This window comes from Rhineura floridana, chromosome 19 (assembly GCF_030035675.1).
Source record: "Rhineura floridana isolate rRhiFlo1 chromosome 19, rRhiFlo1.hap2, whole genome shotgun sequence".
In the NCBI taxonomy this organism is placed as follows: domain Eukaryota; kingdom Metazoa; phylum Chordata; class Lepidosauria; order Squamata; family Rhineuridae; genus Rhineura; species Rhineura floridana.
Window position 1 is genome coordinate 21,524,743 of NC_084498.1, and position 14,005 is coordinate 21,538,747.

At 47.8% G+C, this 14,005-nt stretch overlaps 1 protein-coding gene across 4 annotated transcripts in view; it reads left to right on the plus strand.

Annotated features, from left to right (window-relative positions):
- The window catches only part of KSR2 (kinase suppressor of ras 2), a 205,767-nt gene that overhangs the window by 112,312 nt on the left and 79,450 nt on the right, over positions 1-14,005 (plus strand). For all 4 annotated transcript variants that reach the window (XM_061602875.1, XM_061602873.1, XM_061602874.1 and 1 more), the window contains 3 exons: positions 4,995-5,064; positions 8,090-8,173; positions 9,338-9,405. In XM_061602875.1, the coding sequence (XP_061458859.1) occupies positions 4,995-5,064; positions 8,090-8,173; positions 9,338-9,405 (222 nt within the window). The remainder of the gene's footprint in view (positions 1-4,994; positions 5,065-8,089; positions 8,174-9,337; positions 9,406-14,005) is intronic.

Below are 14,005 nucleotides of genomic sequence, written 5' to 3' on the forward strand. Positions count from 1 at the left end.
CCAAACTTTGTGATGCAGTTCACAGCTCGAGAAACATCAGTGTTGATTTTCCCCAGTGTTTACTTTGCTTGCTGGGTTGAGGACGATATTCCTGGGGAGCAAAGCAGAAAACCCACAAGTCCCATCCATATGGGAATGGTTCCTTGGAGTTAGCAGAAATGGACAAACTGACAGATTTGGTACAGAAGAGAAATGAAAGTATCCATAATGTAATGTTTATAGAAAAGTGGTCTGGTTTTGTAAAACGATTGGATTATGAACTATGGGAATAATAGACTTGAAAGAACTTTACTTCTGTAAATCGTAACATATGAATAAAAAAAAATAGAAAATAAAAAGGTGTTTTGAAAATGCATATTTTTAGAGAACCTACTTTGGAATGTTTAGAGAAAAGATGTATTTAAATGCAAGCTTCTGGACAGATTTTTATAAATAATGTTTGCTCATGGATGCAGAAGTAGGATGGAATAGACATGCATATGACCACGTGCAAAAGCGACAAGAGGGCAGAAATGGACTGATCCATCCATCCCTGTGCCCATGATGTGTTCCCTGAACATGAGTCAGTTGTTACCTGTAAAATGGGAATAGTAAACCATCTGCTGTGGAAGGGTATGATGCAAGAATCACCACTTTCTCTTTAAAACAGATATCATTTATTGTGGCTGTGAGCTGATATCCAATGTGAGTCATAGAGTAGATCCATTGATTTCAGTGGCTCTGCTCTGAGTAAGATAAACATTGTATATGATGTGTCATTGTCAGAAACTGCCAGGGCTACAGCCAGTGGAAGCTGGCCCACTGGTGACACTGCCCCACCAGTCTCAGCCAGCCCCACACCTCCCTGCCTTCTTACTTGCATCCAGGGAATGGTCCTGGCTGTCAATTTCCTCCTCCTTTGTCTCAGTGTTGCTATTATAGAACTCACTAGGGAGGAGGAGTGGTGAAACTGCAGGTGTGGGGAGCCTCTGGCCCACCAGATGTTGCTGGACTACAACTCCCATCATCCATTGGTTGAGCTTGCTGGAACTGATGGGAGCTGTAGTTCAGCAACATCTGGGGAGCCAAAGGTCTACCTCTACCACATAGGTAGGAAACCTCAGGGCTGGGACCCAATACGGCCCTTGGCTTCTCTCTGTTTGGTTCTTAGGGACCACCCCAGCCACACCCCATCTCCTCAGGCCACAGCCCTCACTTGCCCTGCTTTGCAGCTTCCTTGCATGTTCTTGCCTGGCTGGAATGGGTCCTAGGACTCTAATAATGACTCTTGCTTGCCTGGATGGAGAGGAATACTTGAGAGTATGTAGAAACATGCCTCCTGTACAAAGGCCATATCTTGCATTCATGGCTCCACTCCCTTTTTGCCTCCGGCCCTGCCCCCCACTGCTATGTGGCCCCTGGAAGGCTGCCCAGAATGAAGTGCAGTCCTGAAAACCCTTCCCCACCCCTGCTTTTCTATGTCCAACATGTCCAGCTTATGTGCTTCCAGGAGGTATCTGGCTGGCTGCTGTTTGAGATGGGTGTGGCTTGTCATGGAATGCCAGACTAGACGTCCTCACACCTAGACGTAGCAAGATGGTCCTTAGATCCTTGCTTAGCTATCTTCCAGCTAGTAGTGACTCATGCCCATTGGGACTGGTAGGGCGGAAGGCAGGGAGGCCCGCACTAGGTGGCACCAGAGCCAATGACCAGACAGAGCCAACTCATTCTAGTTTTGTCCCCCATCCGCCTCCCTGCTGACTTCTACCAGGGTCACTGCCGAGACTGAGGAGGCGGAGGAAGCTGACAGCCAGGGCCACCCTTTGGACAGGTTGTAAGTAAGAAGGCAGGCAAATGAGGGATGGCTGAGGGCCAACTGGTGGGGCAGTGCCCCACATGCCCTCATAAACCAACCTCTACTGCTCTCACCAGCCATTTGGTTGAGTGCAGATGCAAATTAGTACGGTGGAGTTGTTCCTAAGCAGGAAAGGGGATAGCCAAGCACTGCACAGGAAGTCGCATGCAAATGTAACCTTCCGAAATGGCACATAATTAAAAACACCTCGACCTGCCATATTAAAATGGGATATGAAAGCAAACAGAGGTGTTCATAACCGATGTTTAAAAAACAAACCTCAGGAGCCTGTTTGCGGAAGGATTGACAGATATGCACAGTAAACCCTGGGGTCACTGCCGGAGTCTGCCTGGCGGTTTGCAACTGGTCAGATTTCAGTGGCCCAGGCCTATGTCCCTGACAAATGGCATTTTTGGTCTCTGAGAACCATATTGATTTTTCCAATGGTACCAAGGGGCCTCTGCCTTAAAAAAAAAAAAAAAAGCTGATGCCCACCGCTGTGCCCAAATACTCTTTCAATAAATCATTCTCTAGGGCCAGAGTGGTAAGAGTGGCACAGAGTGGTAAGCGGCGGTAACGCAGCCGAAGCTCTGCTCACAGCCGGAGTTCGATTCCAACGGAAGGAGGGAGTCGAATCTACGGTAAAAGGGGTCGAGGTCCACTCAGCCTTCCATCCATCCGTGGTCGGTAAAATGAGTACCCGGCATATGCTGGGGGGTAAAGAAAGGCCGGGGAAGGAACTGGCAATCCCACCCCATATATATGGTCTGCCTAGTAAACGTCGCAAGACGTCACCCTAGGAGTCGGGAACGACTCGCACTGTAAGTGTGGGGACACCTTTACCTTTAGGGCCAAAAAACATACGCGTTATTATTACATGTGGAAGCCTACAAAAAATTCACAGAAGACTTTTATTCCAATTGGTCAGAAGCAGAGAGGGTAGAAAGGAATAAATGTCATGCATCTGGGCATGAGATGATTTCATTGCGGTGGAATAAAACTAATGGAACGAAACCCTGCCGTTTTCAAACCTTGCCCAATTATGGGCCAAACCTAAGAGCAAACCCACCAAAACGCTGGGGAGATATGAAGGAAGAATTGGGGTGCTTTCAAACCATTTAAAAAAAGAAAACAAAACACTAGCCTTTATTAGTATTAGCCTTGGTTGGTGGTGATTGCATGTTCTCTAGCCTCTGTGCAATTTTCCATTATTAGGGGTTTTTTTAAATTAAGAACATATAAGCCGCTTCCTCAATTCTCTGCCGCCAAAGTGGTATCCAAGTCCCATTATATATAAAACATGACTCCAATACAAAAGCCAGTTAAAATCAAATGTATGCAAAGCCATCATTGAAAGCAAAGATAAAATCCAACAAAACATGTAAAAGACACATTTTAAATCAGGTGTCCGGATAGGCTTGATGAAACAGAAACATTTTTTCAGCAGGCATCCACAGCAGGGAAGTGGCTGCGCCTGCCTAATGTCTATAGGCAATAATTAATTTAAATAATACCAATGCAATAAAGCAATAAAACACTTCAATTCAAAACAATTCAATTTACAATAAGAATAATCCAATAAAAGCAAACGCCACAATTGCAGTGGTCAGGAACCGTTTGCAAAGCCTGAGTGAGTAGATACATTTGTCACAGCTGGTGGAAGCTCACCAAGTACATTCTTACCATATTTCGGCAGGAAGTCCATTCCAGAGGATGAGGGCCTCCCCAACTAACAGAGCTTCCACCGATGTTCTCTGTGCAGGGGCAGGTCCATATGGAACAAGGTGTTCTTTCAGATTATCTGGTTCTAAGTTGTTTAGGGCTTTATATGTTAATAACAAAGCCTTAAACTTGGCTCAGTATTGGCAAGTCGTACAGTTCCTTTAACACAGGTAGGCAACCTAGCGGCTGCATTTTGCACCAGTCGCAGCTTCTAAACTAGCTTTAAGGGCAGTCCAACACAGAGAGTATTGCAGGAATCCAGGCTTGAGGGTTCCAATGCACAGGTCACTATGGTGAGTTATCCTGGTCCAGGAGTGGTCATAGCTGGTGCACCAGCCAAAGCTGACAATAGGTGCTTCTAGCCACCGAGGTCCCTTGGGCCTCCAGTGACAAACATGGGTCAAGGAGCACCCCCAGGACTATGTGCCTGTTCCTTCAGAGGGAGTGCAACCCCATCCAGAAGAGACACCTTCCCCAGTTCCTCAACTGGGAATGTTCCGCTGGGTCTGAGGATACAACAGTTCCTCAGCAAGATCCCTTGCTGGCGTCATTGTCGTGCACTCTAGAGCAGGGGTTCCCAAACTGCGGCCCCCAAGCTCTGGGAGCGGAGCAGTGGTCTCCGAACAATTCTCAGCAGCCTTAACAAGCTACACTTCCCAGGATGCTTTGGGGTATAATACTGCTTTAAAATTATAGTACAGATCCTCACATAGCCGATATTGCACCACCTTTGTACAAAAGGGAGGGATAAGCAGTGAAGGCTGATATATTGGGGCAAATGGGGCACCGCCCCACCAACTTCAGTCTGCCCTCAGCCAGGGCCCGCCTACCTGCCTTCTTACAGCCAATCCAGAGGTAGAACTGCCTCCTCCTTAGTCTCAGTATTGCCTCTTGTACAACTCAGCAGGCAGGAGGATGGAGACAGAATTAGAATTTAGTCTGCCATTGGCTCTGACTCCACCTATCATCAGCTCTGGCTCCACCTACTGTTGGTCTCCCTGCCTTCCACCCCACCAGTCCCAATGGGCACCAGCCACCAGAGGGTATCAGCATGCAAAGGTTTGTAGAAATACTAAAAAGCTGTAGACATCCTTCCCCTTGCAAATGAGGACTGAGCATACAAAGTGGCTAGGGACTGCTGACCAGCTTTTGAGAGGAATGGGAACACGGGGACAAGGGGAAATGGACTGGGGTACCTTGAAAAGGGCATGGCTGGCTGACCGCTGGCTGACATTTTTGGGGGGCGTATTCCATTTGTTATGCCATCATTTTGAGATTTGTTCAGAAGACTGTTTTGTTTTGTTTTTGAAAAATCGTTAACAGCGTCACTAACAGCGTCACCGATATGTAATAAGCCAGATTTTTATTGCGTCGGAAAGAAATTTGAATCCTGCCCCCTTTGGTCATCATTTCTTTCTCTCTGATTTCTGCCTTTCAGATACTCTCTCAGTGCCTCGCTGGTCCCCACAAATTCCTCGGCGGGATCTTGGAAACTCAATCAAACACAGGTAGGAGGTGATGAACAAGCAGATGTCTTGTTCAAAAGATGGTGCATGAGAAAAGTTCTAGCTCAGAAGCGGCATGTAGGCTCAGGGAAGGGGGAGTTCTTCCTTCTGCTGCTGAGTGCCTAGATCCAATGGCTACCAGTGAGTGGGGTGTGTGCGAATCTGTCAATTTCCATTTTTCCTTTTCCCCAAACATCAGCTCTGCATATCTCCATATAAATTTGCCGCCCTGGGCTCCTTCTGGGAGGAAGGGCGGGATATAAATTTCAAATTATTTTTAATCAAAAATAGGGTTGCGAGCAGGTGGGTGCAAACGCATGGGACGAATCCTCCTGCCTACTAGCCAAAAAGCGAGAGGCTGCTCCTTTGCAAGTGGCTTCCCTGCATTCAGCCTACCAAAGAAAAGAGCAGTCAGTTAATAGATGTAACACCAGGGTGTGTTTTTTTAGCAATCCCCTGGCTTAACAACCTAGAGCCTGCTTTGTGGGTGTGTCTCCTTTTCGTTGTGTTTGGCAACAAAGTCACCTCCTTCATCTGAATTGCTTTAAGCTGAATTGCTTTAACCTTCATCTTCTTCTGTCTAGAACTGCGTTCCCTTGGAGTGCAGGGTGGCAATCTGTTGGCAGCAGCATGCCAGCTATGGGTGGGAATGAAGGTAGCGATGAGCACGGCCGGGACCAAAAGTGCCTTTCGAAATTAGACATTTCTCTCTCTCTCTCTTTCTGGCACTCCTGCCCAGGGGTGTAGTTGTCTGGGGTCTTGGGTGGGGGTGTCTTAGACCCTTGACGTTTTGAGGAGCAAGGTTCCAGCAGGTACCCTATGTCTCCAGCGTCCTACGAGCCAATCAGCATGAAAGGGGAGTGTGTTAGCCAGCGAGAAGAGGTCTTCTAACCTGCTTCCTTGTCCTTTCCTGCTGATTGGAGCCAATCAGAGTGAAAGGAGGTGAGTCAGCCACTGAGAAGACTCTTCTGAGTAGCTAACCCTCTCCCCTTTCATGCTGATTGGCTCCTAGGGAAGTCTGTTGTTGTGGGAGAAGGCATTAACAAGGATCTCATTCTTAATCTAGCATCGAAAAGGGGGGGAAGGATGTGTGGCTGTGACTGTCATGAAGGGACCCTCCGCTTCAGAATTTGCAGCTGCGTTACAGTCTCTGTCTCCCTTTGCCTCCCTCTTCACAGAGGTCTGAACTGATCCCTTGCAGGGAGCTTAGGTTGCCCATCCTTTACCAAAACGTTAAGCCATACGATCCACCTCCAACCTCTCCCCAAGAGGGATGGAGCCACTCTAGAGCGGAGTGCGAGACAAACTTTGGAGTAAACCCTTTCGCCGCAGTCTGCTTGGCCTGTGCAATTTGCTGCGTTATAATCCCTGACCCAGAGAGCTGATAAGCAGCAGACGGTGTGTGTACGTGTGTGGCAAACCCCTTCGACTTCGGGCTCGAGAGAGCCCCTTGAAGACACTCTTTCAATTCCTAATGTCACTTAGATAAGGCTCCAGCTTATGTCGATAAAACCACTGCGCCTTATTTGTGACCTCACGACCTTGAGTAAATTTCATGCCAGCAGGCCTCTCTTGTTGCTCTCTCCTGGAAGGAATTGGACTAACAGCAACCTAGGGATGGACTGCTAACATGAAGGTAGGCAACATGCAGTCAGATGTGGCTTGGCTGCCTTTCTGGAGCCACCTGGGATGCTTCACTAAACTGGCTCTTGAGTAGGGAAGGCATTTGAAGGTGTTTTCACCCCTGTAGGCCATGCTGAGGTTATGTAGAGATTTGCTTGCTCTCTCCTGGAGCCAGCATGGATTTTTTTTCCCCCTGCTGCACGATGAGCCCAGTTTTCCCTCTTTTAGTGATGTTCTCCTTTTAATGTGGAGATGGAGAATCTGTGCCCCTTCAGGGCCCCATCTGCACTACACATTTAAAGCAGAGGCATACCACTTGAAACCAGGGCTGTGGAGTCGGAAGCAATTTTGGGTGGAGTCGGAGTCGGTAGAAATGTACCGACTCTGACTCTGGCTTCAAAATAAAATTAATAACGTAAATGTTTTGTTTTAATGTATTCTAAGGTGTTTTTTTTTTATGATGTCTTAAAGTGTTTTTAGCGTTTCTGTTTGCCGCCCTGGGCTCCCGTTGGGTGGAAGGGTGGGATAGAAATCAAATAATAAATAAATAAATAATATACATTTGCCAGTTATGAAGGAGTCGGACAGTAGAAAATAGAGTTGGAGTTGGAGTTGAAGTTCATTTGATGTACCGATTCCACAGCCCTGCTTGAAACAGCCATGGCTTCCCTGAAAAAATCCTGGGAGCTGTAGTTGGTGAAGGGTGCCAAAAGTTGTTAGGAGACCCCCTCTTCACCTCGGAGAACTACCATTTCCAGAGTCAATCCCACTTCCCAGAGCTCTCTGGGAACTGTAGCTCTGTGTGCGGAATAGGAGGGTCTCCAAACAACTCTCAGTACCCTTAACAAACTGGTTCCCCTTGGGATTCCTTGGGGGAAGCCGTGGCTATTTAAAGTGGCATCATATTGCTTTCAATGCATAGTGGAGACGGGGCCCAGATACCATTGGACCCCAGCTCTGTCAGCCCCAGCCAATACGTCCAGCGATGAGATAATGATCTGCCGTTGCACGCCAACAACAATTTGTTTCGGTTGCAATCTTGAGTCTAAGGTCTTTTTATCACTGGTTGTGCTTTACCCCCCCCTCTCTCTCTGAACCCTGATTAGATGTCCAAAATTAACCATTGTGACATATTTGCACACGCTCAAAACTCCCACTCAAGGTTAGAGGGGAAAGCACCAAGCCTTTGCATAATCGCTTTGCATCAGCTTCCTAAACCAGAATCAATAAGCAATTCCCGTGCTCCTAGTCTTGGTGACTGGGAGGGGGGGGAGGGAGAACTGGAGAAGAGTACAGTGCAATCAGATTTATTAAATAACTGATGCTCCTGTTCTGGGGAAGAAGCTTTTGCTTAAGACTTAATCAAGGTCCATCTCTCTCTCTCTCTCTCTCTCTCTCTCTGCAGATTTTCCACCAAGTATTGGATGTCTCAGACATGCACCGTCTGTGGAAAAGGGATGTTATTTGGACTGAAATGTAAAAACTGCAAGTACGTCACCACTGATTGTCACGTTTGTATTTGACCTTTCCTCCAAGAAACAGGGTTCTCTCCCCTCTCCGTTTTATCCTCGCAACAACCCTGTGAGGTAGGTTAGGCTTAGAGATGGTGCATGGCCCAAGGTCACCCAGTGAGCTTCATCGCTGAGTGGGGGATTTGAACCCTGCCCCCCCCAGGCCCTGCTGTGACACCCTAACCACTACACCACAATGGTTCTATAGATCAGGTTACCCTTTGGGCAGGTGGGACATGGCGAAGCTTCACGTCGAATGGTGAGACCTGAGTCAGGCCTGTTGGGCCGTCTAGCTCAGTGTTGTCTACACTGACTGGCAGGGCTTGTCAGTAAGTCTCTCGCAGCCCTACCTGGAGATGTCGGGTTAGATCCACAGCCGTTCCTGTCTTCCGTGAAGATGACCGAACATAGATTATTTTACATGCTACTCCTGTTTCCGTGTTGTGCTCAAAGTAGGAGTATGGCCCTTCCCAACAAATCATCTCATCTTAGTGGAGAACCTAGGAAGCTGCCTTATATCTCACCACTGGTCCATTTAGCTAGGCATTGTCTACACGGACCGGCAGCAGCGCTCTAGGATTTCAGACCAGGCACTCTCCCAGCCCTACCTAGAGATGCAGGGGGTTGAACCTGGGACTTTCTGCATGCAAGGCAGAGGCTCTGCCACTAAGCTACGGCCCCATCCTTTGACACAGGAAATGGAAATGGGCTGCCTTCAAGTCGATCCCGACTTATGGCGACCCTACGAATCGTGTTTTTTTCATGGTCAGCGGTATCCAGAGGGGGTTTACCATTGCCTTCCTCTGAGGCTGAGAGGCAGTGACTGGCCCAAGGTCACCCAGTGAGCGTCGTGGCTGTGTGGGGATTCGAACCCTGGTCTCCCAGGTCGTAGTCCAACACCTTAACCGCTACGCCGCACAGGAAACGACCTTATATCCAGTCAGATCCATTGGTTCATCTAGCTAAGTGTTGTCTATACTGACTGGTAATGACTCTTCAGGGTTACAGGCAGGGAGCATTTCCCAGCCCGTCCTGAAGATGTAGGGGATTGGACGCAGGGCCTTTTGCTTGTCAAGCAGAGGCTCTGCCACCGAGCTCTTGACGTGTGGCTCACACAGGGTTCTTGTCTCCCCGTCTCATAGGCTAAAGTGCCACAACAAATGTACCAAAGAGGCCCCACCGTGTCATCTGCTGATCATCCACCGTGGAGGTAAGAACAGCCACCACCGTGGTTCTGAGATCTTCCAGCTGATCTGCAGCCCAGAACAGAGCAAGATGGTTGCCTTCTGTATTTCTTTTTTTCCCCTTCTTCGCACACTGAGCAGAGTACATATCCTTGCCTCTCCTCCACGTGCGTCCATCCTTGCTGTTCTGCTTTGCTTTGCTTCTTTCTCTTGTCTTGCATCCAGTGATGACAGCAGGGACACCATCAGGGGGTGGCCCAGGTCACCGAGTCCTCGAACTTCTGCCCGTTTCCTTCCATTTTTTTTTTACTTTGTTTACATAGGAAGCTGCCTGATACTGGGTCTGACCATTAGTCTATCCAGCTCAGTATTGTCTCCTTCTAGGTGGGAGGGTGGGATATAAATTTAATAAAGAACAAAATCGCTCAGTATTGTCTACACGGAATGGCAGCAGTTCTCCAGGATTTCAGATAGGAGTCTCTCTCCCAGTCCTACGTGGAGATGCCGGGGATTGAACCTGGGACCTTCTGCATGCAGAACAGATGCCCTGCCACTGAGCCGCGGCCCTTCATTATAGTGAGGCAGAGTAATGGACCATCTACTTGTATTGTCTGCTAAGTGGCTCTCCAGGGTTTCAGACAGAGGTCTCTCCCAGCCCTACCTGGAGGCACTGTGGAATGAACCTGGGACCTTCTGCGTGCAAAGCAGGCGCTCCACCAATGAGCTATGGTCCAGGAATTGTGGGTCAGAATGGTTTGCTTCAAGACCCAGAGCAAACAAAATCCTTGAGCATCCCTGCCTCCCGCTACGTGAAAGGAGCACTGGCAGCCAGATGGATGGTGACAAACGCATGTCTCTCTGCAAAAGCGTTGCTCCCTTAGCTGTAGGAGGCCACTTCATGCATATGAAGAGGAGGATTCACAGGCCCCAGAAGGAAGGCTTGTCTCGCCAGCAATGGCTTTGCCTTTTCATTAAACCATTCCCCGTGCCAAAGTGATTACCTGGAGGGGAAATGTTTGAAAATCCAGGATCAGAAATGTGCATTTCATTTAGCTCTAATGAGGCTGCTGCTGTTTGCCGGTTGCTAAACACACATTCACTGGGAGAATACTTTTGGGGGTTTTTTTGCTAAATGGTTTTAATGAACTGCTTATTTGTGCCTAATCAGATGTCCTCTGTGGCAAGATTGAAAAGACAGAGAGGATTTAGGTAAACTCAATGGGTGGGCCTTTGGTGGCCTTGATGTTCAGGAAAAGGAGAGATGTTGGCCATAATAAATATGAAGAGGATTTTGCTGACGGTTAGAAGCTAGTCACAATAGCTCTCCAAATCCCATGTTAAGTCATAGGTAGTCATGGATACGGAATAAAAAATTATGTTCTGATCTGTGTTTGTCACATGCAGAGCTGTTTCCATTCCACTGCAGTTTGGTTTCTGACAAAAATGACATTATTTGTCTGACTGTGGTTACATAATTAATTACCTAATTATTAAATTATTCCACACCATTCATTTCAGTGCAGAGGAAACACAATGCAAATGTGTTTGTGGGGGGAGAGAGTCATCAGTTGCATATTGTTAGCAGACAGAAAACAACAATAGAGAATACTGATGGTATTGGCTGGATTGATTTCCATTCCAGATACGGGATGAATAATCAAACATCAGCAATTTCCACTCCCGTTTCCTTTGGAATTCTTGAACTTCCTAGCCATGGGGCATCCAATGAATGTTGTTGTTGTTCAAGCCAATGCCCAGGTTGAACAGGAAGTCATCCTAGTCCTTCCTGGTCAGGGGGAGCCAATGGCCAACCTGAGTGGGTAGAATCACTCCAGGCAGTGGAGACTGGTGGCTCCGATGTTCAGTGGGGCAGTGAATCCACTCTGGGTTTTATCCTGAACTTTGAAGGAGCTATCCAAGGTGCTGCAACACAGGCTCAGCACTTTGGACAGTTCCTTGAAACTGGATGCTGAAACCTAGAGCAGATTTGCTGCCCTGCTGACATCAGAGCCACCAGCCTCCCCTGATTGCAGGGTCCACTCAGTGGGGAAGATTTTTAGTGGAACAGGAATCGGAGCAAAGCAACTTAGGGGATGGTGGAATAATTAAGAACATGACATTGTGTGGACACCCCCGGGATCAGTAAAACAAAGGAGACATTTGGAAGTAATTACAAGAAGCTTAAAGGGAAGGTGGGAAAAGATTTACTCAGGCTTGAGCACTGGTTAAAAATAGCTTCCATGCAGCCATGGGTTAAGGAACCAGGTCCCAACATGGATCTGTAACTGGCTGCAAAGATGAAGAAAAATGTTTGGCGCTCGACGGTCCGTGCTCACAATGGTGGCTGGAGGACTCCAGCAGCCTGCATTCTGTGACCCAAGCATTCAACATGTTAATTAGCCATCTGGAAAGAGCAGCCACTGAGACGATGGCCCAAAGAATGATTTGTGATGGCGAAGGTCATAACAGCTTGTGAAATATTGCAAAGGGAGGAGCTCGCATGACTCACTGTGCAATGACCAAATGGTAGAGGGGATTTGGTTCCACCTCGGTAAAGGGCAAAGGAAGACCGATCAGAACAAAATGGTCCAAAGGGCGCTTGTGTGATGGACACTATCCAGGGCGCTTATCTTTTTCTCTGGATTGCTCTTCTGAGTTAAGAAGGCTGCCTGATGTACAAAGTGAAACCAGCTTGTGAGGGAGAGGCGTGAGCAAAGGCAGTTGCTCTTGATTGCCATTGCGCCCCTCTGACTGTAAATGTTGGTGGGCCGGAAAGGGAATGCGGAGGTGAAGGTGAGTCAAGGGAGAGATTCTAGCAACAGGCATGATTGTTGTCTGGGAGCAACAGGCATGATTGTCTGGGAGCAAGACGGGAGTGCGAATGTGAGAATGGATCAAAGGAATGCAAGTATAAAGTTAAATGGGAGGGAATCTTGTTCAGCTAAGGCTAAAGAACAGAGAGAAAGCCAGAGGAACCAGAAGAGAGCTGTGTCACACTGAGGGCTGGCCAATGAGCACGGTGTGTCACTTGTAGCTGCTTAAAGAGCCAGGAAGAGAAATCCTGCAAGGAGAAGGATCCTACCCTTCATCGGACGCTAGGGGTACACCAGGAGCACTAGAGTAAGAGCATGCTTTGGAGCTCTGAGGGTTATCATTATAAATGGAAACTTCACACAGCCCTAAATGCTGGTATTTGAGCTGGACTCTCCCCCAATACAATCTTTCAGTTCACATTTACAGTGTGTGTTACAGTTGGCACTGTGTATTTGATGTGGCTTGCAGATTGGAAAGAATGAATCCAGGAACTCTGTTGCCTAAGAAATGCTGCACCCTTTGTAGCTCACCTCACTGGGCAGCCCCCGCAAAGATCCATGGGTTCCCGCTTCTAAGCCCAGCAGCCCCTGACATCAAATGGTCCCCTTACACATCTGTCCCTCGGGAAGCAAAAGTCATCAAGGAAAAACCTGCCCCTGGGGCTAGCTAGAGCCTAGCTTCAAGCCACGTTTCCATTTTCTCAAAGAAACAAAAAAGTGTGGTTTTGTGTACAAGCCTCAAGTTGCCCTCTAAAGTGCCTTTTGAATGATGGCTCTGGAATTGTAGTACAGCTACAGCCGAGACTGTTCTCGATCAAAGATAACGTCAGGACAAACCAAAGGAAAAGAGGAGGCCTGGCTGGATCTGGTGTGCTGGACCAGTGTCTGGAGGCCGTGATGGCATGGATGAGGGTCTATATACTATAACTGAATCCCAATAAGATGGAGATACTATGCATAGGCAGTTCTTGTGTTCGGCAGGAGGGCAGACAGCCTGTTCTGGATGGGGTGGCATTCCCCCTGAAGGAGCAGGTATATAGCTTGCACAGGGGGTAACACTCTTCAACCTGACGCTCAGGTAGCCTTGGGGGCAAGGAGGGCCTATTCCCAGCTCTGGCTGGTTTGCCAGCTGCAGCCATTCCTTGATAAAAGTAGTTTGAGTTCAAGAACCCGCGCTCTCACTTTTGGATCGTTGCAGTCCACTCTGTGCGTTGTTGCCCTTGAAAACCGTCTGGAAGCTGCAAATAATGCAGAATGCTGCTGCTTACTTATTAACTGGGAGGTGATATGGGAGCCTGCAACACTGATCCTAAAAGCACTCCCCTGGCTGCCTGTGTGATATTGGCACTGGGCTCCAATTCAGGGCATTAGTGATGGTTTATAAAGCTTTAAACAGCTCAGGGCCCAAGCCTCCTCCAGATGATGTGGGATTCCAGTTCTCATCAGCTCCCAGCCAGCATGTCTAATGGTTAGGGATAATGGGCAGTGTGGTCCAATGATATCTGAAGGGCCACAGGTTTCCCTACCCCTCGTATAAGTAGTTAGGCCCAGGAGAAGTTCAGTTGCTTCTTTGGGCTTGAGTTACTCAGGTCCAGGAGCTTCAAAGGGAGGCACCTTGTAGACATGTGGAACTAAGATTATTGAAGACCTTCCTCTTTCAACAAGCCTTTTAAGGAAAGACCTTATCCTGGTCTGGGTCTGTGTTGGAATCGCTTTTTTAGATGCTTTTAATGCTTTTGTAAGATGTTTTGTTTTAATATATTTTAAAGTCTGCTTTTAAGATGTTTTAGAGTGTTTTTAGTGTTTTTGTTTG